General features: G+C 37.6%; 4 protein-coding genes, 1 long non-coding RNA gene, 1 other non-coding gene and 1 pseudogene across 27 annotated transcripts; 6 read left to right on the top strand and 1 right to left on the bottom strand.

Moving 5' to 3' along the window:
• Positions 1-230: 230 nt before the first annotated feature.
• On the top strand, positions 231-3675 carry LOC121052839 (annotated as a pseudogene).
• A 3132-nt stretch (positions 3676-6807) lies between these two features.
• LOC112200874 (phloretin 4'-O-glucosyltransferase) lies at positions 6808-8759 on the top strand. Its single transcript, XM_040518350.1, has one exon. It carries the CDS (start codon positions 6991-6993, stop codon positions 8410-8412), a length of 1422 nt encoding a protein of 473 aa, XP_040374284.1. The 5' UTR covers positions 6808-6990; the 3' UTR covers positions 8413-8759.
• A 72-nt stretch (positions 8760-8831) lies between these two features.
• Positions 8832-9976, top strand: LOC112200876 (protein PUTATIVE RECOMBINATION INITIATION DEFECT 1-like). Its single transcript, XM_024341879.2, has 3 exons — positions 8832-8952; positions 9403-9512; positions 9610-9976. Exons 1-3 carry the CDS (start codon positions 8938-8940, stop codon positions 9833-9835), a joined length of 351 nt encoding a protein of 116 aa, XP_024197647.1. The 5' UTR covers positions 8832-8937; the 3' UTR covers positions 9836-9976.
• Positions 9977-10148: 172 nt separating this feature from the next.
• LOC112200877 (imidazole glycerol phosphate synthase hisHF, chloroplastic) lies at positions 10149-14042 on the bottom strand. 21 transcript variants are annotated; one of them, XR_005809991.1, is made up of 8 exons: positions 13627-14030; positions 13280-13477; positions 12391-12453; positions 12207-12289; positions 11792-12031; positions 10987-11307; positions 10564-10731; positions 10149-10479 (listed from the first exon to the last, which is right to left on the bottom strand). XR_005809991.1 is itself a non-coding variant. In XM_024341880.2 (7 exons), exons 2-6 carry the CDS (start codon positions 12397-12399, stop codon positions 10712-10714), a joined length of 297 nt encoding a protein of 98 aa, XP_024197648.1. In that variant the 5' UTR covers positions 12400-12453; positions 13627-13976; the 3' UTR covers positions 10149-10479; positions 10564-10711. The 21 variants fall into 21 exon arrangements, 2 of the variants coding, with proteins under 2 accessions (XP_024197648.1, XP_024197652.1); XR_005809993.1 differs by having other exon boundaries at positions 12207-12246; positions 13627-14022; XR_005809987.1 differs by having other exon boundaries at positions 12207-12453; positions 13627-14042.
• Positions 13307-13407, top strand: LOC112201227. The gene has a single exon (XR_002936681.1). It is a non-coding gene; the product is annotated as a small nucleolar RNA snoR97 (small nucleolar RNA).
• Positions 13881-19525, top strand: LOC112200873 (putative disease resistance protein RGA3). 2 transcript variants are annotated; one of them, XR_005809981.1, is made up of 4 exons: positions 13881-15120; positions 15312-18195; positions 18647-18813; positions 19393-19525. XR_005809981.1 is itself a non-coding variant. In XM_024341877.2 (3 exons), exons 1-3 carry the CDS (start codon positions 13984-13986, stop codon positions 19398-19400), a joined length of 4029 nt encoding a protein of 1342 aa, XP_024197645.1. In that variant the 5' UTR covers positions 13881-13983; the 3' UTR covers positions 19401-19525. The 2 variants fall into 2 exon arrangements, 1 of the variants encoding a protein (XP_024197645.1); XM_024341877.2 differs by lacking the exon at positions 18647-18813.
• A 95-nt stretch (positions 19526-19620) lies between these two features.
• Positions 19621-20526, top strand: LOC121052724. Its single transcript, XR_005810000.1, has 2 exons — positions 19621-19776; positions 19875-20526. It is a non-coding gene; the product is annotated as an uncharacterized LOC121052724 (long non-coding RNA).
• Positions 20527-26745: the final 6219 nt, after the last annotated feature.

Raw genomic sequence — 26745 nt, 5'->3', positions numbered from 1 at the left:
CTCTTTAAGCTATTTCTTTTCAGCTTTGAAGAAAGTTTGGTGCTTTACTTCACTGTTGTGTTTCTTTCTTCTTTGTTTCATTCATTCTTTGTTGAAAAAAATGCTATATGAGTATATGCCTGGGCCCTGAGGCTTTCTATATGATATTCTTTAGGGATTGAAATCAATCAAATCATTCAATTGTTGAATTTGTTGGATTGTTGGCTGGTTTGAACTCTGAAGTTGTTATCATGGCTTCTACTAGAAAATTTAAGTCTAGGGCTCAGAAAAGAAAAGAGAAAGAGAGGATAGAAGCTTTACATAAAACTCAAGTTGGTTCTCTTAAAAAATATTTTAGTAGCAACAAAGAAGAAGCATGTCAAGCTGTGAATGATACTGAAGAGGCAGAAGAGCTAAATCAATCAAAGAATGAGGAAAATAATGAAATTCTCAATGAAGATGTTCACATTACAGAGCCAAATCAGTCAGAGAATGAGGAAATTAATGACATTATCAATGAAGATGTTCAGAGTACAAGTTCAAGGGAGGAAATTCTTTTTGACATGGATGATCCAGGGAATTGGAATAGGACAGACCAAAATATTACAGATTTTTTGGTTGAAAGAGACCCGAAAAGAGACAATAATGTCATCTCTCCGAAAGATAAATGTGACAGATGTTTTTCTTCAAAGCATTACTTCAGAGAATTACCAAATGGAGAGAAGCAAGATAGAAAGTGGCTGGTATATTCGGTTTCTTTGGACAAAGTTTTTTGCTTTTGTTGTAAATTATTTGCAAAGAAGCATCTTGTGGGGAAATTAGCTGATGAAGGTGTGAATGATTGGCACAATATTTCTGACTGACTTAAAAGACATGAAAGAAGTAGGTATCACATTGCCTCAATGATAAGTTGGATGGAGGTGGCAAAAAAGACTGAAATTGAAGTTGACTATTGATGCAAGTTTGCAAGAACAATTCAATCAAGAAAAAGAACACTAGAAGCAAGTATTAGAAAGAATTCTTGTAGTTGTGAAGAGACTTGGAAAAATAATTTGGCTTTTCGTAGAGATAGTGAAAAGCAATATGAGGAGAACAATGGTCTTTTCTTACAGATGATAGAATTCCTTGCTGAATTTGATTCGACCATGCAAGAACATGTTCGACGTATAATAAACATGAGATTCAATATCATTACTTCAGTCACAAAATTCAGAATGAAATGATTCAATTGTTGGCATATGAGGTGAAAATCTCAATTATTAATATAATCAAATAAGCCAAATATTTTTTAATTATACTTGACTGTACTCCAGATGCAAGTAATGAGGAACAAATGTCTCTTGTATTAAGAAGTGTCAATGTTTCGGCAACTCCAATTGTGGTTGAAGAATATTTTTTAGAATTCTTGAAGGTTGCTGACACACTTGGTCTTGGATTGCTCAATGAACTTTTAACTGCATTGAAGACTCTTGGACTTGATGTCAATGATATAAGAGGCCAAGGGTATGACAATGGATCCAACATGAAAGGAATAAATAAAGGTGTGAAAAGTAGACTGCTTGAAATAAATCCAAGAGCATTTTACACACCTTGTGCTTGTCATTCTCTAAATCTTGTGCTTTCTGATATGGTTCATTTAAGGTCTGCAGAACGAGATAGTTTGAAGAGTTTTTGTGCGAACCTTACAAATTTATTGAAGCATGGCGAGATTTCTGATCTTAATGAAGATGATCTATACCATGACTTACGAATGTTGAGTCAAGATTTACCCAATGATACAAAAAGAGCTATTGATGTGTTGAATCATATAAAAGAAGTTGATGGCTGTTATCCAAATGCTTGGTGTGAGTCCCGGAAAAGTTTATCGAACTATTTCACTGGGCTCACGCTTGGATTGCTTATAGGATTCTGCTAACTATACTAGTCACAGTTGCCTCTGTAGAAATAAGCTTTTCGAAGTTAAAATTGATCAAATCTTATATTCGGTCTACTTTTGTCACAAGAGAGATTTGAGTGTGGTTTGGCTATGATATCTATTGAAAAAGATATTATTGGAAAACTTGATTATGTAAGTTTGATTAATTCATTTACATCTAAAAATGTAAGACGAGTCATATTTCAATGATATTTTGAAATTGGGATATTGTTTTTTTTTTTTTTGTAATGTTTTGAGCATTTGTTTTGGGACCTTGAATTTTTTTAGCCTTGAGCCTCTTAACTCACAGGGCCAAGCCCTGATTATTGATAATATTTTCATTGCTCATGAGCTTTTTTACAATTTCAATATATAAACAGTGTTCTAAAACTTGACCTGCCTAGGCGCTAGGCAGGGGCTCTCTAACTAGAGTAATGACAAATCGACGGGATTAGGCGGGTTGGGGTTGGGCGGCCGCCTAGGCGTCTGGGAGGTCTGGTGGCTGGGCGCTAGGCAGCCTATTGAGGTGGGATTCTGCCTCTCTCTCGATCAAGCAGGACTCCCTTGGGCGGCGGAAGTGGCGAGTGAACTTCACCTCCCGGCCGCGCTCGTTTGGATTCATCCCGCCACAGTGTTTGACATATACTACAAAGATCTCATGAGAAACAGTGCCACGGCTAGTAATAGTGACCCTTCCCATGTAGAATTACCAGGACTGCCACTAGCGCTGAAGAGCCGCGACCTGCCCTCCTTCATGGTGGATTCGAATCCGTACAATTTCGCTCTCCCATTGATCGAAGAACAGTTCGAGCTGCTACGAAAAGAAAGCAAGCCAACCATCCTGGTGATTGGTGAACACGTTCGATGCACTTGAGCTGGAGGCGTTAAAAGCAATTGACAAGTTCAACTTGATCGGAATCGGGCCATTAATGCCATCTGCTTTCTTGGACGGCAAGGATCCATCCGATAAATCATTAGGTGATCTATTCGAGAATTCAAAGACCTCAGCGTACCTAGAATGGTTGAACTCGAAGCCGAAAGAATCTGTCATAATCTACGTTTCGTTTGGGAGCATTTCCGTGCTGTCCAAGATTCAAATGGAGGAAATTGCAAAAGGGTTGTTGAATTCTGGTCGTCCGTTTCTGTGGGTGATTAGAGAAAACCAAAAGAACAGAGAAGGTAAGGAAGAGAAAGAAGAAGACAAACTGAGTTGCAGAGAGGAACTAGAAGAGCTTGGGATGATAGTCCCGTGGTGTAGTCAAGTGGAGGTTGTTTTGTAACACACTGTGGTTTCTGGGGTCCAGTGGTAGCGTTCCTCAGTGGACAGACCAAGGCACAAATGCCGAGTTGATAGAGGAGTGAGGGTAGCACCGAATGAGGAGGGTATTGTTGTACTTGTGGGTGAGGTGTTTGGATTTGGTGATGGAAAGTGAAGAGATGAGAAGGAACGCTAAGATCTGGAAGGATCTGGCAAGAGAGGCTGTGAGTGACGGATGGTCTTCTGACAAGAACCTGAAGGCCTTTTTGGATCAGATTGAAGATGGTTGTTTTCTAGCCTAGAAAGATCGATGCATGTACGTTGACAGGGAGAAGCTATATGATTGCCTAGTGTACCTTTTTTTTTAGTTTTTCCCCCTCTATTATTTTCTTTCCTTTGGTCACGTGTATGAAAGAGTAGTTTGAGTTGCTAGAAAATGTAAACCAACATGTAGTGGTGATGATAAAATAAATTTAAACTTTTTCTTTTTACTTTTTACTGGAGAGGAGTTTGAAATAAATGACTTGTTTTTGCAATATGAAGTGTACCTTTGGTTTCCGTTGTCGTCACTTTGCACTTATGTTTTCAATGGATTGCTAGGCACTTTTTGCAAGATTCATTGCACATTAAGAATTCTTCCTAAACACTAGCTTCTTTGATTGTGCAATCAACGTACATATATTTTCACATCTTTAGATAACAATGCTATATGTAAGTCCAAGTACGATGTTTGTCTAGATATATCATTATTTGTAGACAATGCAAAGATCGTAAATGATCTATTCAGCTTATTAGTGTAACATGTAGCTTTCCTCAAAATTGCTAAACCTAAAAGCTATTGATCCTAATACTTAAAGTTATTGGCCAAACCTAAAAGCTATTGACGGAAAGATCGAGCTACTGACGACTGACTCCTATATAGAAACCTGCTGACCATTGACCGACCCGAGGCCAAACTTGGACCAGTAAGAACTATATAGAAATGACACTTGCTGTTTAATGTTAGCTCGAAGCCTTTTGGTTCATTTCGGTGTTACATCTGTATCGTGCCTTACCATATGTAAATGCAATCAAGATGGCCACGAACGATCACTACTGTGTTTCACGACCTGACCCAGCACTTCGACGACGGACTATCTACTCTCAGTCTCTTCACCTAGACAGACAGATCATAACCCTACTCCTCGATCTCTTATCCTATTAACAAAAACCACAAATTGGTTCGGCACAGTGTGAAGTACTCTAGGAGAACATTTCCGGCTTTAGATATGACTTTGTTGTGGCTGCCTGCTCTCTGTAGCTTCGCCAAGAGCTCATAGTGCAGTCGTTCTTACCCACTAATGGGTATGTATACATGTTCTTGTCGTTTTCATTTTTGACAAAATGGAAAAGGAGGCTAAATGGCAGCAAAAAAACGAAAACAAAAACACAAACAAACAAAATGGGGGCTTGTCCAAGCATCAAACTGACCAATCAGTGAGGACGGCCATATTTTTAATTTTCTTTGTTGAAGTATTCTTATACTTTGAAATTTTGAATTTCATTATTGAAACCCTTTGCATATATGAGCTGATTTACAGTGGCGAGACTATTCATTGTAATCTGATGCTCAGTATCAAACAACCAAAGTCACCTTAACTGCACTATATTCATTCACTTGTATGCACGCTTCGTTATTAATCAGTTCACTCAGTCGTTGTCATTGAATTTTCTCACTCATGTGCTATTGCCAGTTGTTGTCATTCAATCTATCTCAATTCATATGCAAGCTAGTCCACTCATGTGCTATTGCCAGTTGTTGTCATTCAATCTATCTCAATTCATATGCAACCTATTCCACTCATGTGTGCTATTGCCAATTGATGGATCTTAAGAAACGAAAAAATTTTGGGTGAGACACTCATGTTATGTCAGGGAAATTATAACATGGTCCCGGACCATAGTACACGTGCATGGTAACCCGGGATGATATTATTGGACCATATGACTTGTAATTATTTTTTATTGGTCTCTTAATTTAATTTTTCTTTATTTTTTTTCACCCCTGCATGATCCCCACCAAATTGAGTGAAATTATTGATTAGGAGCACCACAAGGCAGTGCACGTGGGTACTTTAGAGCCACAAAATAATTCCTCGTTATGTCATTGCCCTAACTGCACAGTATTCATACACACTTGTATGCGCGCTTTGTTATTAGTCAGTTCACTCAGTTGTTGTCATTAAATTTTCTCCTCTATCTCAAACCATATGAAACCTAGTCCACTCATGTTCTGTTGCTAGTTGATCGGTCTTAAGAAATGAGAAAATTTTAGGTGAGACACTCATGATGTCATGCACGTCCCACTAATTAAACACCAAGCCTTATATCTAGAGATAGGCCTGGCATTTAAACCCGTAACCCACAAACCCGTACTATACCCGCAGCTAAAAACAGACACAAACCTGCCCGTTTATTAATCCGGACTAAAAAAAGCCCGCACCCAAAAAACCCGCAAATTAATGGGTTTTGCGGGCTAAACCCGTTGGAACCCGTTAACTCAAAATCCTTCCCAAAAACCAATTTCCCATTACCCATACGGGTTCCCCATTTTTTTTATTTTAATTTTTTCAACCAGGGCATTTTTATAATTTTTCTTATTCTCCATGAGGATCCGACAGTTGGATCTTCGTATAATTGTGAAAAGACGATTCAAAAGGGGATCCGTGAGGATTCGACCGTTGGATCGTCGTATAATTTTGTGAGGTTGATTCTAAAGGCGATCTGGGACGATCCAACAGTTGGATCTTCGTATAATTGTGCAAAGATGATTCAAAAGGCGATCCGTGAGGATCCGACCGTTGGATCTTCACATAATTTTGTGAGGACGATTCTAAGGGCGATCCGAGACGATTCAACTGTTGGATCTTCGTCTACATTGGTAAAGATAATCATCTAGGTGATCCGTGAGGATTTGACCGTTGGATTGTTGTATAATTTTGAGAAGATGAACCTAAGGGCAATCCGTGAGGATATGACCGTTGGATCGTAGTATAATTTTGAGAGGATGAAACTAAGGGCAATCCGTGAGGATCTGACCGTTGGATCATCGTATAAATTGGTAAAGATGATCCTCTAGGTGATCCGACTGTTGGATCTTCGTATAATTTTGAGAGGATGAACCTAAGGGCGATCCGTGAGGATCCGACCGTTAGATCATCGTATAAATCGGTAAAGATGATCCTCTAGGTGATCTGTGAGGGGCTGACCGTTGGATCGTCGTATAATTGTGATTTGTGAATTATTTTTTTGTTAAAAAAAGAAAGGAAAAAAAATCTAAAAAGATAGAAAATAAAAAATTTCAAAATAGAAAACCAAAAAAGTTCATATAGAGAAAATGACAAATGAGGGGCGGGTTTGGCACGCAAAACCCGTTAAGCTAACGAGTTCTTACCGGATCGGCCCATTAAGAACCCGCACTGTACCCGCACGTTGCCAGGCCTATCTAGAGATATTGGAGTTACCTCCTGCTAGCTAGCTAGTACCTCATTAGCAGGACGGCGCGCGGCCTCGCATATGAGTTTTTTCCATTTAAGGACAAAAGAGTTCATAAGACCAGAAATTAGCCAATCTCTTCTTTAGTTTCCAGCTGTTCAGCTCGTCACCACAAACGTCATTGTTTTCCTACAAGTCCCTTAAACTCTTGACATCCTCTTCTCACCTTACATGTTCCAACATTTCGAGTCTCACTATATTCACTCAGCCCACCAATCCATTATTTGTATAGTTAAGATCTAATTATATTTAGTCAATTTACGTCCAGACTCCACGACCCCCTTCCCTGCCAACAACCACCACCATGGTTCAACACCGCTTCATTATGATAGCATTTCCAGCTCAAGGCCACATCAATCCCTCCCTCCAATTAGCCAAGCGCCTCATCCGCACCACTGGGGCGCGTGTAACCTTTGTCATCAGCGTCTCCGCTCACCGCCGCATTGGCAACCGCGCAACTACTCCTAGTGGCTTGACCTTTGCTCCCTTCTCTGACGGGAACGACGACGGGGCTAAGCCTGAAGACGATAGGCAGCATATCCTTAGAGAGCTAAAGAGTCGCAGCTCGCAAGCGATTGTGGATCTTGTCAAATCTGGTGCGAATGAGGGCCACCCTTACACTTGCATAGTGTACACTTTAGCTCTCTCTTGGGTCGCGGAAGTGGCCACTGAGCTTCACCTCCCCAGCGCTCTCCTTTGGATTCAGCCAGCCACAGTGTTCGACATATACTACTATTACTTCAATGGCTACAAAGATATCATCAGGAACAATACCGGTGCTGATAACAATGACCCCTCCTTTGCAGTAGAATTACCAGGACTGCCACTATCGTTGAGGAGCCGCGACCTTCCCTCCTTCTTGCTGGCTTCGAGTCCGTACATATACCGTTTCGCTCTCCCATTGTTCGAAGATCAGTTGGAAAATCTTGGGAAACTAAGCAAGGCAATCATACTGGTGAACACGTTCGATGCACTAGAACCCGAGGCCTTAAAAGCAATCGACAAGTACAACTTGATCGGAATCGGGCCTTTAATGCCGTCTGCTTTCTTGGACGACAAGGATTCATCTGATAAATCATTCGGATGCGATCTTTTCCAGAAGTCAAAAGATTCCACCTACATGGAATGGCTGAATTCGAAGCCGGAACAGTCGGTCGTTTACGTGTCGTTTGGGACCGTTTCCGTGCTGTCCAAGATTCAAATGGAGGAAATTGCAAAAGGGTTGCTGGATTCTGGACGTCCGTTTCTGTGGGTGATTAGGGAAAACCAAAAGAACGGAGAAGGTAAGGAAGGAAAAGAAGAAGAGGAGCTGAGTTGTAGAGAGGAACTAGAAGAGCTTGGGGTGATAGTCCCGTGGTGTAGTCAAGTAGAGGTTCTGTCAAATCCTTCGTTGGGTTGTTTTGTGACACATTGTGGCTGGAATTCAAGCTTGGAGAGTTTAGTTTGTGGGGTACCGGTGGTGGCATGTCCTCAATGGACCGATCAATGCACTAATGCAAAACTGATAGAGGACACGTGGAAGACAGGGGTGAGGGTAGCACCGAATGAGGAGGGTGTTGTTGTGGGTGAGGAGTTGAAGAGGTGTCTGGATTTGGTCATGGGAAGTCAAGAGTTGAGAAGGAATGCTAACAAGTGGAAGAATTTGGCGAGAGAGGCTGTGAGTGAAGGGGGGTCATCTGACAAGAATCTCAGGGCGTTTCTGAAGGAGATTGAAGAAGTAGATTAATTGCATGGGGAAATAAAATGATTGTCTAATGCAATTGAGTGGGTTTCGATGGGTAGGCGATGAGGAGTCGAACAAGGCGTGAAAGGCGACGCCCATGGCAACAAAAGAGAGACGACGTCGTTTTGAAAAAGGAGTTGAAGAAGTTCCTTTCTGCTTCTGCCAATGAAAAAGTCGAAAAACTTTTATCTGGTCATTAGAGTATATCATTATAAATTTAGTTGCCGGGTTGATTTTCAGGTGATTGTGTTTATAGTGCAGGTGATTGTGTATAGTTGCTGGGTTGGATTTCATTTAGAATTTGTCAACTGTATGATTGTTGGTAATGTATGAACTGTTAATGCCTTCAATTTTGTTTGCTTGATGAGAAAAATGGAGGAGGAGGATGATAGAGTTTTCGATTCCGGTAATAAACAGTGTTTGAATCGGATGATTCATACTTGGTCCTGGTGTTTCGCATGGATAATAGAGGCCTAGACTGGACTTTCAAACTAGAGCACCATCCTGAAATTTCCTTGGTTTGGTTCTATGTTTGATGAGTTGGTATTGCTTTGTCTACTTCTCTTAAATATGAATTAGTAGATCCTTTTCTGCAAATACTCTCTGGATTTCAATGAAAATGACACTATAGAGGGGTTTGGACTATAAATACTTGCATTGACAACTCAAGTTGAGTTCTGAGGGTGAGAATTATCTATCAATAGTCACATGGAGGATGGTCTAGTTTATTTACTTTCGAGGCATGACAAAATGTGAAGCTTGATCCTTGTGATTTGGTTCTTATTTTACCCATGTATATCACAAGTTCTCATTGTCTTTGAGAAGATTTCTGAGAAGGAACAAAGAGAGAGTGGACATTTATGCACCGGAATGGTGCATCTATACATCCACAGGGTTCTGGGAACAAAATTTATTTGACTAATTCTTTTGAAACTTACTTCTTATGTCCTTAAAATATTTCTTCATTATAATTTGGTTATTCTTCAAATGCAGCTTCACTGCTTAGGAGTTCTCTTAAACTGTCAGCAGAGTAATCCCTTTACTCACATTAGAGACAAAAATGGCCTCATTACCAATCTTGTTTCAGGTCTTCAATTACCAAGGTAACTAATGAAGAACACTGGGAAGAGAAAACTTTCCTTTTTTCCCCCATGCTGTTACCAAATTATGATTCAACACTACTCTGTTCCTTTGACACAGTGAAGAGATTCGGGGAGAAATTCTGTTTGTTCTGTACAAAGTATCTGCTCTCCACTATGCATCAGAGGATGCTGATGGATCTGATCTTTTATTTTCCTTTTGCCCCAAGCTAGTGCGCCTGTCTCTGGAGGCCCTCATGAAGACCCAAAGTGATGACGTCCGCTTGAATTGTATACGTTTGTTTTCAACCTCTTTTATACTTTTATATTTGTCCCTCAAAAGTTGAGTCCTTCTGTTTGCTTACCCCGTATCTAAAGCATAGTTCATGAGTGGTGCTTAGAACTTAGTTCTGCCCTTACATTTATTTGTTGAAGAAAGAAAGTCAAGAAACTAGTTATATGATGAGCATAGTTCTTAATTGCCAACCGGACTTAACTTCATTCTTGCTTGGCTTTTTTTATTTAGATTGTGGCTAGTGGCACTAAATGATATCATCGTTCTAAGCAAAGAATAAACAACATTAAGATTGCATATCAGAGGTGTGTAAATGGAAATTCATCTGTGATATGCACCGGTAAATATGGGATTCGGACCAAGTCTTCAGCCATCAAGCTTGGTAGTGCTAGTTGGTTTGATTTTAAAGGTCTGGATTCTAGATACGTGATGAAGGTAGTAAAACTTTCTCTAGCTTTTTACAATTATTGTTGTGACCACTACTTCTGCAGAAATAAAATAAAATAAAAATCCCACTATTATAGATCCAGCTTGGGTTCAACACTCCAAGTAACATTTGTTACTTTGATGAGCAAATTTGTCCAATGAAGTACTCTGGACAGGAAAAGTGTGCTGGGAATGTGATAGTCCAATGAATGTGTTCAGATTCTGACTTCTAGCCTTCCTTTAGCAAGTGCTCCTTTACAGAATGAATCCCTGCAACAATCATAATCTGCGTGTTCATATGAGCATAATCATCAGCACTTGGAGCACCATAAATCATGTAGAAGACTGTATTACCTCCTTGGAATGAAAAATGCCAGCAGCAAAGGCAGCAGACGCATTTGCTTTCGTGAGAACCTCTGAGAAGTGTTCAACTACACCAGCACCACTACTTGCAAGCATGGGAATGGTCACCACATCAGAGATCAGCTTTACTAAATCTATATCAAATCCCCTTTCCCTGACCTGAAATGCATCAAACAGTTAATATATAGCTAGCACAAACCACTAGTTTGAATAAGGAATGGAGAACACAATAAAGGATAGCAATGCCTTCCCAAACACATCCAGATAACTTCCAACATTTTGGCATTATCTCAGACCGTGATGAGTGATAAACTAACATGCCATTGATTAAATGTATAGACAAATTTCTCTTTGCAATTCTCATATAAGTGGTTTTCATAAGCAAGAATAAGGAGCGCAAAAACTGAACTTTACTTTCATAATCAATGCAGTCTAGCAGAATTTCTCCAGCACCAAGCTCCTCAACTGCTTTTGTAAGCTTATAAGCTCCGATTCGTTGGCTTTCCCACCCACCGCTAACCTTAAGGACAAAATTCAAGACCTTTCACGAAAGATTGCCAATCAGAGAAGATTTTACATCCTTGAAAAGAAAAATGCCAAATCCAAGCAACAAAAAGGAGAACAGAATTGAAATTGTGTCTCCCTAACTGGGTTTGTTACCCTTATAGTCTCGAACTCAACATCATTTTGATTTTTAACGTACACTTTGCAAGGATCAATGCTTACAACCACAGCCTGCAACATATAGTACAATAAAGTAAAAAAAAATAAAAAATAAAAAATTCAATCCAAGTTCCTTTGAAAACAGAAACACTCTGGCAGATTGAACATTTACAGCCATCCAAGCAGAAAAAGATCACAAGCAAGAGAACAGCCTTACATCCTCAACAAATGCTCATGACTAAAAATACTGAAACACAAAAGTCGGCAATTTCAAATCCACATTTAAGCAGATAAAGATCTTTTTATTTTATTGTAGTTTCCATTATGTTACTAGAACTAAACTGAATTCTCGAAATAGTACAGCAGCCAGAAGGCGAGGTAATGATCAACAAGGAAGCTACTCAATATAAATTGCACAACCATTATAAGTAATTGTAACTACAATCTGTTAACAATTTTTTTTTTATACCATGTCCTGAAACTGTGCAGATTATCTCAACAGACTATGAAGGAATCAAAGCATTATGGGCATGCATGCATTTAGCAAAGATATTACCTGATTTCCATAAACTCTAGATATCTGCTCGAAGCTACTTTTTCCACTTTTCACCTGAAAAACCAATTGAGAACTGTCAGAGAGGCATCCCACAGATTCTTGCATACATGCAGATCTGAATAAAACATGATGAAAATTATTGCATGCTCCAGTTCTTAAATATTCTTCTGCAGCATAAACTGCGTCACTTAAGATGGAGATCTTATCAGCCCCACATCTGAAATATTGCTAGAATAGTGCCTGAAAAAGAAGAACTAACTCATAAAATCCATGTCCATACCATGCTACATTTGACAGGTCATATAAATTTTGAGTGGAAGCTATAGATTGAGTGTCTCTGGAGAAAAACAATAGAAGATATTTGCAAACATGTAAACAAAACTGGTTGAACAAATTCGAGCACCCATGACAATACCTGCTAGTTGCATCGGTAAAATCTCTAATGCTACCTGCAACTGTTAATGGCACAAAAACATTTTCTGATGTATATCTTAATACCTAAAAGACATGGCAAGTAAATAATAGATAGGAAAGTTCATAAGGTGTACGTAATATCACAGCATCAAAATTGCACTAGGTTAAAAATTTACGAAACAGACCTGTAGCATAGGCAAGGCACCCAAAGGGGAGTCCCAGAAACCGTTAATATGCAGAAAGCTGACCTGCAATTCAAGACCAAGACTTCAAACAACAATAGCTATTTTATTACTTATTATTATTACTTTTATGGTGTAAAACTACAACAGCTTTTGATGACGAATAACAATGAAATATGTCCAAACTCAAGGAGGCATGGTAAAACTGCAATCTTTGACAGTAAATAAACAAAATTACTGTAAAATGTAAAAAATAATTCCTAAGAAGATGGATAAGTCATGCAAGGTGGAGCTTTATCACCAACCAAATAGAAGTAAATACATTACGTAAGGTATCTTAAAAATTAAAATAAAAAATGATGTAAATTAGGGAATCAGCACAGATGGGGAACAACCCAATCAATCAGAAAATGCTTGAAGAGAATGAAAAGAGTTTAGATCAGACGATAACATAAAATTTGATTCAAGAAGATCCTCATCAAAACCCAAACCCCCAAAACTTATCTGTGTTTTGCCTCTTCTTAGATGTCAAACCTGAGAAGTGGAATGTTAACTATTTTTCCCAAATCCCTCAGCAATGTAAATACAATATGCCATCATTGCATCAAATTCAAAGTTTCAAACCACCTAAAATTCATTAACAAGGAACTCTACTGTTGTTCTTTAACCTATTATCCATATCAATATATTACTGATATCAGTACTTCATATACAATAACATTCTTAATTTTCACCAAAAGTCACAACTAGAAATCACTGTAACAATCTGTCCTACTTGTCATACTTAAAGCGTTCTAAATAGCCAGATTATACCATGTCCATGAAAAAATTAAACCAACCAATGTCCTAACACACACCAAGCTTGAACAATTCAGTCTAAAGCAAAACGTACATTTGCGTTCTACTATACTCATAGCCTCTTCAGTAGCTGGTAGAGTCCCAAAAACTCATAAATTGTGTGTTGTCTATCAGCTTCATCTCTAGTTCTATAGAGTGGAGTTAAACAACAGCACTACAGTTTTGCTGTTGTAAAATTTCGCTGTGAATTTGATTTTATGGAACAGTTTTTCATTGTCTAGTGTTTACTATTCTGCATAGAAAGCAAGATATTGGAACAAATTGAGTAATTGTTAATGTAACAATGTATCAAACTATGTAGAGGAAAACAGAGCAAGATAAAAGGACAAGAGCTAACGGGAATTTCTAAATTGTCAGATTCTAACTTCATCGGACACGTACCTGTTTCAACGACTTCGGGTCCCAATTGAATCAGAATCTCCAGATGAGTCTCTCGTCCTTCAATTCAAAGTCGATGTCGCTCCAACGCTATCGTCCTCCACATCCACTGGGAGGGATGCCATTGCTTCTGATTCAAAGCATCTTGTAATCAACGATCGTTGACTAGTTGGCTAGAAAAATAGAATTGCTGTCGAGAGCAGTAGTTGACTAGTTGTTGAGAGGTCTATTCGCAATATATATTTCATAAACGATCGTCCAACGACCTGATAAATTCATATCTCTCTTTTGATTCATCCCTCTCCTAGTTTCATCAACTAGCATTCGTCTAAACTTTTTGACTCTCTTGAGTAGAGATCGATGGCTGAATTTCTCACTTTTGGGGCTCAAGAATTGCTGAGCAAAGTGGCTTCACTAGCCGCTCAAGAGTTCGATCTTGTATGGGGATTCAATGGAGAAATAACAAAGCTGCGTGAGTCGGTGCTCATGCTTGAGGCTGTGCTACGAGATGCTGAACATCCGCGACAAGATCAGGGAGATGCTGTGAAGCTCTGGGTGAAGAAGCTTGAAGACATAGCTCAGCATGCCGATGATGTGCTGGATGATTATGGATATGAGCTTCTCCGGCGTAGGGTGCAACTGCAAAATCAGATGAAGAGAAAGGTGCAGAACTTTTTTTCCCACTCCAATCCCATCTTTTTTCGTGTTAAAATGGCACATAAAATTAAGAAGATCAACACATCCTTGGATGAGTTGAATAAGAAGGCTAGTGCTATTGGCTTATTTGCTAGACTATCCTTAGATCCAACAACTTCCCATGGTATAAGCATTGACAGGGAAACCTACTCTATCTTAAAACAAGATGAAAACAACATCATTGGAAGGGACGATGTTGTGGCAGATATAGTTCAAGCCTTGACCAAATCAAACCACAATCTGGAAAGTGATCTCTCCGTTCTGGCCATTGTGGGTATGGGAGGGCTTGGAAAGACAACTTTGGCTAAATCAATATATCATGAATCTGAGATAAGTAGGCATTTTGAGAAAAAGATGTGGATATGTGTATCTACCCTTTTTGAAGTCAATTCAATTCTGAGAGGGATATTGGAATATCTTAAACCAGAAAATGCTGCGGTAAAAGGTATAGATGCAATATGTAACATTCTTCAAGAAGAGTTGAAAGGAAAGAGATACCTTCTTATACTTGATGATGTATGGAATGAAGATGTGGAAAAATGGAATGATTTGAAGAGTTGTTTGGTAAGAATTACCGATGCCCAAAGAAGCAGCATTATTGTCACGACTCGCAGTGACAAAGTTGCAAAAACGGTGGAAACCCTTCCTAGGTGTGATTTGAGAAAACTATCGGATGATGAGTGTTGGCTTATATTGAAGAATAAAGCAGTTCCAGTCGGAAGTGTTCCTATACTTGAAGATCAAGAGACAATTGGAAGGGAGATTGCCAAAAAGTGTGGAGGTATACCATTAGTGGCAAAGGTATGTTATATTATACATTTGAAGTTTTATCATGCTTTCTTTTTACTTTAATTTGATAACAAGAATTTCTACTCCAAATATTGTTGATGTAGGGAAAGTTAAACAAATAATAATGAGTAGTTAATATTCAATTGAAGTTGACTATAGTATTGTTGTGTTGAAATCTAATTCCATTCCCAATTTAATTGTAGGTATTAGGAAACATTATGTGCTCTAAAACAAGCAATGAATGGAGTTCAATTATGGAAAGTAAAATGTGGGATTTACCGAAAGAAGAAGAAAGAATCATGTCAATTTTAAAGTTGAGTTTTGATGAATTGAAATTTTCATCATTGAAACAATGTTTTGCATATTGCTCGGAATTCATCAAAGACACTGTAATGGAAAAGGATGACTTAGTCCAACTTTGGATGTCTCAAGGATGGCTTCACCCCACCAAAAGTAATATGGAGATGGAGGATAGAGGGAACGAATATTTTAACATTTTATCAGAAAAATCCCTTTTTGAAGACGTTAGAACTGATTATAAGGGTGATACAACATGCAAGATGCACGATCTTGTGCATGACCTTGCAGAACGAGTATCAAACATGACAAACTGCCGCTCACTATTTTCCAAGGGAGAAGCACTTTGGAACACCTTGCCTAACTTTAGATCTTTACGTGTGTTAAATTTATACAAGGCAGACATTGACAAGTTGCCGAGTTCAATTGGAAAGTTGACACACTTGAGGTATCTGAATGTTATGAAAACAAGAGTGAAGGCATTTCCGAAATCTATTGGTCAACTTTATTACCTTCAGACGTTTAAAATGCCCTATCATGTTGAAGAGTTCCCAAAGATGATAGCTAATATGATCAACTTGAGACATGTTTATTTTGGTAAACATGCGAAAGTTCCTGTTGCCATATTGGGAAGATTGACGAATCTCAGATCATTACCTTTTTTGAAGGTGGGTAAGGAAACTGGGCCTAGGATTGAGGAAATGGGTGGGTTAAACCATTTGAGAGGCACCTTATCCATCTATAATCTGGAGCATGTAAGAGATGGAGAAGAAGCAATGAATGCAAAGTTAGTTGATAAGAAACATATACGCAAGTTAACTCTCGACTGGAAGCTTAGTAGACCAAGCAACAATGTTGACAATGAGGATGATGTACTTGAAGGTCTGCGACCACATTGTAATTTGGAAATTTTGAAGATTCAGGGGTTTATGGGTGTTAAGTTTCCATCATGGTTATTGCTTGCCAGCAACTTGAAAGAAATTGAATTAGCAGGGTGCAACAAATGCGAAGGATTTCCAATATTGGGCCATCTGCCCAATCTTATACATGTTAAGATGGAGGACATGCAGAACCTAAGATGCTTGGGGTCTAAGTTTTATGGTTATGATCAGATTTCAGGTGCAACAACAAGTGACGGGAGAAAGACTTTGTTTCCTGTTTTGAGATCATTACATATTGAGAATGCCGAGAATCTAATAGATTGGATGGAAGCAGGGGACGTGATGCTGATGGCTGGAAAATTAAGGGTGTTTCCTTACCTTGAGGAGCTGCACGTGCTACGATGTAAGCAATTGAGAAGTGCTCCCAGTCATTTTCCATCTCTCAAGATGTTGGTGATACGAGGAGTGGAAAGTGGTTTGCCTATAGCAAATATTTTAAGCAATAAACTGACTACTCTCACTTATCTCTCAGTACATGATGTCGAGGGACTTACTAGTCTTCCGGAAGGGACGTTAAGAAACAACAAGAGTCTTGAATGTTTGCGTATATGCAACTGTTCGGAGTTAAACTGCATTTCTCCCCATGGATTTGACTACTGCGCATCTCTTCAGTTACTGAGAATTTGGAAGTGTCCTAAGTTGAGGTATTTATCTGATGGGCTACTCCCACTCTCTCTCAAGGAGTTGGACATACAAGATTGCTCTGGTCTAGAGTCTATCCCAATCATCCCTGAGCAAGGCGGTCTCCCATCTCTGCGCAAATTGATTATAACCAAGTGTTCTCAGTTATCCAGTTTACCTGATGGGCTACAATACTGCACATCTCTTCAACAATTGGTAATAGACAGCTGCCCAAAGATAACGTCTATTCCAGTCCAATACTGCACATCTCTTCAACTACTGGAGATACGGAGATGCCCAAAAATAACGTTCATTCCAGCTCAATACTGCACATCACTTCAAGACCTGGACATACTGAGCTGCCCAAAGATAATGTCCATTCCAATTCCATCTGAGGGCCTCCCAAATCTTCGTGGACTGCAGCTTTGGCAGTGTCCTGAATTATCAGGCCTACCTAGTGGACTAGGCTGCTGCCCCTCTCTTATTGATTTGTCAATAACAGAGTGCCCTAAGGTTACATCCATTCCAATTAACAGTCTCAGTACAAACCTCCGAAGCTTGTGTGTAGATAATCCAGAGTCTCTTCCAATTTTATACGACGGCTTCACATCCCTCCGTCGATTGGAAATTGAAGGATGTCAAAGTACACAAATTGATCATCCAATCCTCGTCTCTCTTGAGGAGTTGAGAATAAGACGGTGTCCTAATCTAGAGACTGTTCCGAGTTTTGACAAGCTCACATCCCTCCGTGAGTTGTGGATTAGTGATTGTTCCCGATTGACATGTCTACCCAGTGGGTTAGCAATGGCATCCCCACACGTATTCACCCGTCTCAAGCAATTGACACTTGGTCGGTTTTGGAATGAGCTGGATTCATTCCCGGCTCTTCAGGTTCTACCACAACTTGAAACATTGACGATCTTCGGGTGGCCGAAGCTCAAGTCTCTGCCTGAACAAGTTCAACACATGACGTCTTTGACCGAATTGCGGATAGATTCCTTTGAGGGAGTGGAGGCTATTCCAGAATGGTTGGGAAACCTTGCATCTCTTCACTCCTTATATATTTTCCGTTGCAAGAATCTGATGTATCTACCTTCCGTCCAAGCTATGCAACGCCTCACCAAATTAGATTGGCTACGTATCTACAATTGTCCCCTTTTGAGCGAAAGATGCACCGCGGAGAGCGGCCCAGAGTGGCCTAAGATTTCTCATCTTCCATCCATCTCTGGTAACTCTTTCCTCTACCCTCTTTTCTGAATCGGTCAATATTCATATCACTTTAATTGTACTTGTTGTTTGAAAAAGAATTATAGTTATTATTTTGTATGCCTCATTTTGCTTATATATAAACCAGTGACAAGAATACTTTTTGGCTCTTCCTTCTCACTCTCGAGCTCGATGGAGAAAGAATAATATTTTGTTTGAAAACAAGTTTTGTTCCATCTGCTAGAGCTTGAAGAAGTTTGCTCATTTTACAATAATTGCAGGGGGGATTTCACTTTGATTTTTAGGTTTCATTAACAATGGTGGTGATACATAGAACCCGAATGTGAAGGGATTGTTGTTGTGCAAACCATATAACTCTATTCACTGACTTCTAAAGAGATTAAAACTTGTATACTCTTGTCCATTTTTCTTCAATTTTATATCCAGCATTAACCAAATTTATTTTTGGTTAGTTGATCAAGGACAGGTTATTTCATAAACTGTTGAAGCTATGCGATACATCAATCAGGAATAAGCAGTGCCTACGGGGAGTATCTCAATTAGGAATTGCTTCAAGTTTCACTTCAACTTGCTTACTGCGTCTGGTGTGCTGTATTTACAGGAGCATCTACAATTTTATGTAAGTTCAACCAAAAAGATATAAAAATAAATAAAATAAAATAAAAACCAGTTATCTTGTATACCTCTTTTACTCGTTTTCTAAACTATCATTTGGAAATTCACTGTCCAGTTGTCACTACAAAGTAATAGTGCTTTTTGGTATTTCGTATATTGCAATCATGGGGATGTTTAAATTACAATATAACCTGCTAAATATGTCTACACAATATAACTTTTCTAATCATATGAACCAGTAACAAGAATGGTTTGGCTCCTTGATCTCATTGTCATCAGATCGGTTCTCTTTTCGACTCATTTTAGTTAACCGTCATTTCGTTGAGGATAAGAATCAAATAAGCTTTTAACTAACAAGAAAAAACTGAAGTACCAACTTTGGCATAGCAAGTAGCTAACATTAATGCTTGAACACTGGGTTTTTATTTTTGTTGAAGCTACATTGTTAAAGAACTCTTACTGCAAATCATACGAGTCTTGTTAGACACTGCTAAAGCTACTCTTTTTCTTTTCTAAGCATTGCAGTAAGCACTTAGATTTGTTTCCATCATTGACCAAACTTCTTTTATATTGAATTTTGAAGCTATGTGACACACCAGCTGCAAGATTAATATGTGCCTATGGATATGTGTCCAGTTGCAGAAGATTACTTCTGTTCTAGCTCTAAGGGTTCAGGGGCAAGCATTCTTTGTTTCTTGAACTTTTGCGTTGAAACAAGGCAAGCTTTCACATTTTCTTTTCTTTAGTTCTTTCCCTAGTCTCTCCTCTATATTTTCCTTATTTTGTTCGTCACTTATTTGTTTGTGTAGGGGCATCTTTCACTGGAATATTAGATTATTTTCCTGTGACTCTGCAACAAAATCCAAGACTTGATTCTATCTTGGTGCCAAGCCAACAGGTTCCCTTTCAGAAAATGAAGCTTTCAGTTTGTGTGTTTGAAGTGGCCTTCAAACTGCTGCATGAAAAGGTATAACCTTGTGATTCATCATTACATTTTTGTTATCCTTGTCCAGATAGGAATTATGTACTAAATGTGTAATCCAACTCCTCCTTATCCTTTTGCAGCAAATAAAGAGAAAATGTGTACTACAAAGCAGTATTGTGGATTTTAGTCCTGTAATCTTGTTGTACTCCAAAGCAACTCATAGCCATCAAATCCGACTTCTTCGAATAGAAATACTGGGTGATGTCTGATGGATGATATGGCATAGCTGAAACAAGCTCGGATTTGTGAGGTTAATTAAGGCCAATCTTGAATTGATTTTTCAAGGCAGTTCAAGCTCATGTTCAAGCAGGAAGATCTCTTTGCCTTCAGGTTGCTTCAATTTGAACGAAGTAGTCATTTTACAAACTTTTGTGTGTCAAGTAGAGCATATGTAGACGTTCTCTGAAATGCTCTTGTTCCAGGTTGGTGAAATTGATCAACAGATGGTTCTTGAAAGAACAGATGGCTAGGCTAGATCTATGTTGTGCCAAACTATTGTACGATGTAAATTCTTGATATTAAAATCAATTGCAGACTGCTATGTGACGAAGTCTAGTTATAAATATGGGATCCCGGCGGTTTGATATAACAAACTATGTGTATGCACAACACGTGCGGAACTCGCGTCTTTTGGAGCAGTATAGGCTCTAGGAAATTTAAGTTTTGTATTTTTGTTCTAATCTTAGCCTATTTACTATGTTCTTTCATAGTGTATCTGCTCGCTTTAAATAAGTGAGCACTTAATGTTTAATGGGTTGTGCTAGCATACCACGTCCTAAACTTGCCCTAGAGTTGGCAAGAGAATGTATGTATCTATGCCATTTTGGCTTGAGATGAATACAATTGATTACTTTGATTAAAAAAAAAATAAAACCAAGCATGCAGCAAAGTCTCTTGAAAATACTCTTAACTAACATCTAGTACTGAAATCTCAAAAGAATACTTAAATCAACTCAAAATCCATTTCAAATCCTTTGATAAAGATATCTAGAAATATACAGCAAATTTTCTCATTTTAAATACCATCCCCAAATCATTTCAAAAAGGAGAGTGAAATTTACACTCCCTAAATTACAATCTGCACTCCGTTTTCATTTTTTAAAATATTTTTTTATATGCATTTTAATTTTTCCAGTCTAATAGTCTACATTTGCCCCTTAAAATTCTCAGCTTTCACAACAAACACACACTCTCTCTATTTCAAATCTGGGTTTGCAGAATCTGGGTAACACCATAGCATAGTGTTTTCCCATAAAATAATAATAATTTTCTTCGGCAAATTTTTCTGAATCTTTATTTTCATATCCTCTGAAGTAGTTATCATGATAAGAATTGAATCCAATTTGGAAACCATTGTGAGTTGTGGTCTCTGGTTCTCTGGGAGAATAAACTTCTGGCAAAAAGAAAAAGAGATATGCACTTACTAAGTTGGAAGAACATTAATTGACCTCGTCTTGCAATCCAGATTTGATATTTGAAGTCGTTTTAAAGAAAATACATTGTGGATTTATTTTTGGCTAAAATCATCTCTGTCCCTAAATAGGTAGCTGAAATGAAAAAAAAAAAATCAAGGGAAGCAAAAACCGAAATGACATGTCTTTTATATTGATTATTGGTTTAGAAATAGGGTCCGGTTCCTAGGAAACTTTATTTTACACATATTTTTACACTTCTCTTTAGCCATTAGATTTAATGTTTTGAATGGTCTTGATTTCTTTCAAGTATTATGTGGCAAATGACGTGGAAACAATTATATTTTCTTAAAATTAAACAAAAAAACAAAAAATGTTATAAAGTAGAGAGAACATAGAGAGAATAGTTGGGAGGAAGTAGAAGTGTTCTCATTCAGTCTCATTAGCCTCCTTTATATAGAGGTAGGGTTTACATCAAAGTACATAACTAATGAGTATTTACATGGACATTCACATAGATAATAATATTTACAACACTCCCCCTTGGGTGTCCAACAATGAATGATGGTATTGGACGCGCTTATTGTTGCCTCGTTAAAAACCTTGCCAGGTAACAAAAAGCCAATGGGACAAAAATAACCTTGGTAGAAGGACAAAAAGAGCACAACGCGCATATGTCCTAGGTAGCATACTTTCGGATGCTCCCCCTAATGAGAATCTCCCCCCGATTGTTGCAAGCCTCAATTATGTATGCGATAAGCTACATGTATAGTAGTTTGATGTGTCTATCACTGAAGTGAGACCATGTGTGCTTTGCATATAGGGGCTCATCACAAATTTTCATACCTGCAAAGTTTAAGCAATACCAACAAAGCTAGGTGATTTTCAATAAGTCTTACCTCATATGATAAGGTTAGAAACAATCTCATATGCTCAAATTCATACATAAAGTAATAGCTAAACAATATAAAGAAATTGACACATTTAACTTTGTATAGTTTAAAACATTGAAAAATCATCATGGCATATCTAGCCATACACATCAATATCTTTGTGTATTGATATGTCTCATAAGGTCTTCAAGAGCTCTAAATAATTCATAACTTCACGAAGTTAAAATATGTTGCAACACAATAATCATAATTCGAATTCGATAGTAGTCTCGTCATAGTACTCATTAAGGCAATTTAGATTACGTTGACTAGAACGAAATGAGTACATATGAGCCAGCTTTAGACTCTTTGATTCCACGAGTGAGCTTCAGGCTCTTTCAATCATTCATGGACTTGCATTTGAATCCTTCAAGGATTTGATAAGCAATAGGCTTATAATGACACTTTACTTATGAGATTTTTCTTTTAGCAATGTATCTTTAAGATCTTCATAATATACGATGACAACATGCCATAAATCTCTCGTCAATATAACAGTTATATGTAACACTGTACTTATAGAAAATTGTCATTCGTATAAGGGAAAATATTCATAATCTCATGTCTCTATAAATAGATATTGTGTCATAGTGATTTATCTTCAGTTTTGATAAATACCCTTTTGTACCATGTAGGGTTAAAGGTCCAAGTATTTCATCACTTTCAATTATTCAATTTCATTGGAATTGCCTCTTTCCAATTTGGCCAGTAATATACTTTATCGACATTCATGGTGAAACGTGGTATAGCATCCATACAGCCCTTAAAGATTTTTGGTAGCTACCAAATGTAAATTATCATAGATGATCAACAATCATAGATCCCACACATTCTTATATGCATGCATTAGCTATACTAAGCTTATTGATATTGGGTACCCATGCCACATACATTGTCGCTTCTAGGACAATCATCTCTCATAGATGAATCATGTAGCGAATGTGAATCTTTTTACTTATAATCTCGTGTCGAGCACTAAAAGGCTTGTATGATCTTCCCTTTTTGGGAGTTTAAAACTTTAGACCTAGTGGATATAATCCACACTAATTCACGCCGTTATTCAAATGACAGTAGTTTTTCCTCCCCCTAACGGCGGGAAGACTGTCTTATTTTGATCATGTGCAAAAGATGCACTCAAATATCTATCACTTTCTTTGGAGTGAAGATCTTCATTGGTTGGTGGCGGACCCAAACCAACTTTTAGGTCAAAAACATTTAATTCATGAGCAGTAACCATATTGATCTATTATTGTATCACGAATACATCATTCCCTAATGGCGTACTTACAACCTTTGTATGTGCAGCCATATTAGGTGCTCTGACATTGTTTTATGACATTCTCTTCAGGAGAACCATGTCAATTGGATACACTTGCATCCCACAAATCAAATGGAGTCTACATTGTTTGTATTAATATGGTCGGTCTCAAGGACTTTAACCTAAGCAGATTCCTTTGCATTTAGCATATAATTTTGTCACTTTCTTTTATCAATTCACTAGTTTTGATATTTCTCAAAGTCAAAATGAGACGGTGGATAAATATCTCACACCAATTCATATCGTTCTTCAGGAACAATATTTCTCCCCCTCATTGCAGAAGAATTGTCTCATTAAAGTGACAACTCGCAAATATGTAAATAAACAATTTGCTTGTGAGTAAGATTAGCAATCATCAAACTTGTAAGTGATTCCATGGAACATGGTAGACAAAAGATGACGTAACCGGTCATGCCAAAATAGTTTATTTGGTTCAAGGAACTTCAGGTTCATGACATCATATGCCTTAATTTACTGCAGAAAATTCGATATAGTATATATCCGATGGCATAAAGTTTTCTTCAACCATATTGGAGGCACTTAGTGCTACAATATTTCAAATTAGGTAACATAATAGTAGCTCATTCGGAGCCACAGATCAAGTTCTACAACTCTTGATATAAGTGTTACCTTAGCTTCAGTAGACATTAATTGTGGAATACTGATAATTGGAATGGACCAACTTCATTTTGAACTGCTGGCCAAAATGATATACTCGAAATTTCAAGTTAAAGACTACAATCCATAAGAACAAGTAACTTTATCATGTGGAGAACCTCAAGTTCTGTATCACATATAAATGTGTAGTCATAAAGAGAAGGGACTTCAGGCCCTTATATAATTGGAGATCCAAGAAACTTAAGGTTTTAATCTTTTCAATTTATAACAACCTCTTATGTAACATCAGGTTCCTAGATAACCAGAATTTAGTTTCAATAGAAACTCAAGAGGTTACAATAAATCTGTGGAATAACACATAATAGTGCTCTCAAGTTGCTTATTATAAGCAAAAGGCATCAAGTATGTGAGATGAATCTCAATATTCTTATTAGTCAATATAATTTAATTTGACTAGTGCCATTTTGAAAATGCCTTCATAAACATCCACCATATAGTGTACCATAGGTGACACACGCCCAATTTTTAATTTCCTTACATGTGTGGCTGTTAGGGTAGTATTTACCTTGACTCCTGATTTCTCTCTTGTCATGATCCACTTATGGTGGCATTTCATGGTGTAGCCATGTCAATCGGCTTTCTTGCTATACAATGAGATCCATGAGAGGGAGAGGTTATACATCTCTGGTAATATTGGAGGCACATGCAAAGAGACAATAATGTGTGTTCTTCTGGAGCCATTAATCAGATATGTAAGATCTGAGATGATTGTTATATTAGCCCCATAAGCATAAGCCTCAGTAATGTTTTCTGGACACCATGGATAAAATTGCATTGCCTGAAAGTCACTCAAAACATAAAGTTTGAAGATGACACAAATCAAATTTGCAAGAATTGAACAGTGGATCTCATAGGATATACACGAAGCTTCTGGTTAGTGTTATACAGGTAAAACATGACGTTCAATTATTGTATTGTTATTTGATGTAGATTAACATCAAATGCATTTTGAACTTCTGGCCAAAATGATTATTCGAAATATTGAGTTTAAACTTTATGACCATAACTTATGAGTGAAGGACTTTAGATGGTCATCTAGTTAGTTTGATCATTGAGGAACTTCAAGTCCTCATGTAATTAAGGATCAAAGAACTACAGGTTCTGATCTCTTTTAATTACAAAATCCACGATCACAAATTTGGGGTATACTCATACTCATTCGTCATAAACCAACGGTTAAATGTCTGCTTCTTTTAAATTGGTGTCAATATAATTCCCTCAAAACTTCAGGTTTGAGGTTGACCAAGATAAAAACTCTTCGATAAATTGTCCATATATCCACTCGAAACTTATGGCTCGAGTTTGCACAATTAGAACTTCAGGTTCTAAGGTGGAATGCTTTAAGCAGGCATAAAGAAGAATGTATCAATCGACATATGAAAATTTACTCAAAACTTCTAGTTTGAGTTGACATAAAGTCAAATAAACTATGAATGAATTGTATGTGTAATCGAAGCTTCAGGTTTGAATATTTTTTTTCTATGAACTGCAAGTTCTAAAATTTCGTAATTTGAACTTCGGGTTCAAATAAATTTGATGCTCGAAACTTCAGGCTCGAGGTGACTAAAGTGAAGCTTCAAGTTCACTTTTAACTAATTTATATTTTATACTCAAAGCTTCGGGTTTGAGTTTTACTGTTAGAACTTGAGGTTCTACTATGAAATTTTGAACTTCTGGTTCAAAAATATTACACTCAAAATTCATATGTTCGAGGTATAGGACTGCTGGTCCGTATGAGTAACAAAAAAATTAATTTAAAAGATAAGTACTATAATGAAAGTACATAACAAAATAGAAAAATTGCAGGGAAGAAAAATAAATAGATAAACTATGCAATAAAATTAACTGTGGAAACTTCTGGTTCCATTAATGAAGAAATTACACAGAACTTCTGGTCTGCTTAACAAAATGATCATCTTTTTTCTCTCCTCTAATCACACAAGAACATAATTTTATCTTTTGAAGAATGTGGCTTCTAGTTTTAGCCAAGTGTTCAAAATTGAACTTCAAATTCACATTGTGGTACGGAGAAGGGAACCCCAATACCAAAAAAAATTAAAGGAACTTCAGGCCCTCTGATAATTGGGGATTAAGAAACATTTGAGTTCATATACTTGATTATATAGCTCTGAGGATCTTCTGGCCCTCATAATTGCATAAGTTCTAAAGAGCTTCATGTCACAATTTTCCAATTTATATTTCATGATATTAGAGGAACTTCAGGTCCCCATAGATCAAGCAACATGCAATTTTGATCATTGTATAATTCTAAGGAACTTCTGACCCTTGTGAAGCTTTGAGAAAATTTCATGTCACAATTTTGAATATGTAACTCTTGAGGAACTTCAGGCCCTCTATAATCGAATCAAGAGACGTCAGGTCTCAATCTACTTTGATTAGAAAATTCACAAGTAGATATAGGTGTGAGTTCACCATATAAATTTTCCAAATTGAATGAAAGAAGAAGGTGAATCAAATGGTCAAAATAGATAAATACATACCTAAAATTCTTTCAATTGAAAGACTGGATTTTTGGAAATTCTTATAGCCTGGATTACCCAAAGTTTATACTTGGTGAAAAACAATCGAAAAAATTGGCATCAACAGAGAT

The sequence above is a fragment of the Rosa chinensis genome, chromosome 4 (assembly GCF_002994745.2).
Source record: "Rosa chinensis cultivar Old Blush chromosome 4, RchiOBHm-V2, whole genome shotgun sequence".
Lineage (NCBI taxonomy): Eukaryota > Viridiplantae > Streptophyta > Magnoliopsida > Rosales > Rosaceae > Rosa > Rosa chinensis.
The sequence above is the reverse complement of the archived record's forward strand: the minus strand, read 5'-3'. Positions and strand labels throughout refer to the sequence as shown.

Coding starts and splice junctions, on each gene's coding strand:
- LOC112200874 (XM_040518350.1), top strand. CDS start 6,991: ATGGTTCAACACCGCTTCATTATGATAGCATTTCCAGCTCAAGGCCAC.
- LOC112200873 (XM_024341877.2), top strand. CDS start 13,984: ATGGCTGAATTTCTCACTTTTGGGGCTCAAGAATTGCTGAGCAAAGTG. Junction 15,121..15,311: donor GTATACCATTAGTGGCAAAG/GTATGTTATATT, acceptor ATTTAATTGTAG/GTATTAGGAAACATTATGTG.
- LOC112200876 (XM_024341879.2), top strand. Junction 9,513..9,609: donor TCAGGTCTTCAATTACCAAG/GTAACTAATGAA, acceptor CCTTTGACACAG/TGAAGAGATTCGGGGAGAAA.
- LOC112200877 (XM_024341880.2), bottom strand. Junction 11,308..11,791: donor CTAGAGTTTATGGAAATCAG/GTAATATCTTTG, acceptor TATATGTTGCAG/GCTGTGGTTGTAAGCATTGA. Junction 11,114..11,220: donor CTATAAGGGTAACAAACCCA/GTTAGGGAGACA, acceptor CTTTCGTGAAAG/GTCTTGAATTTTGTCCTTAA.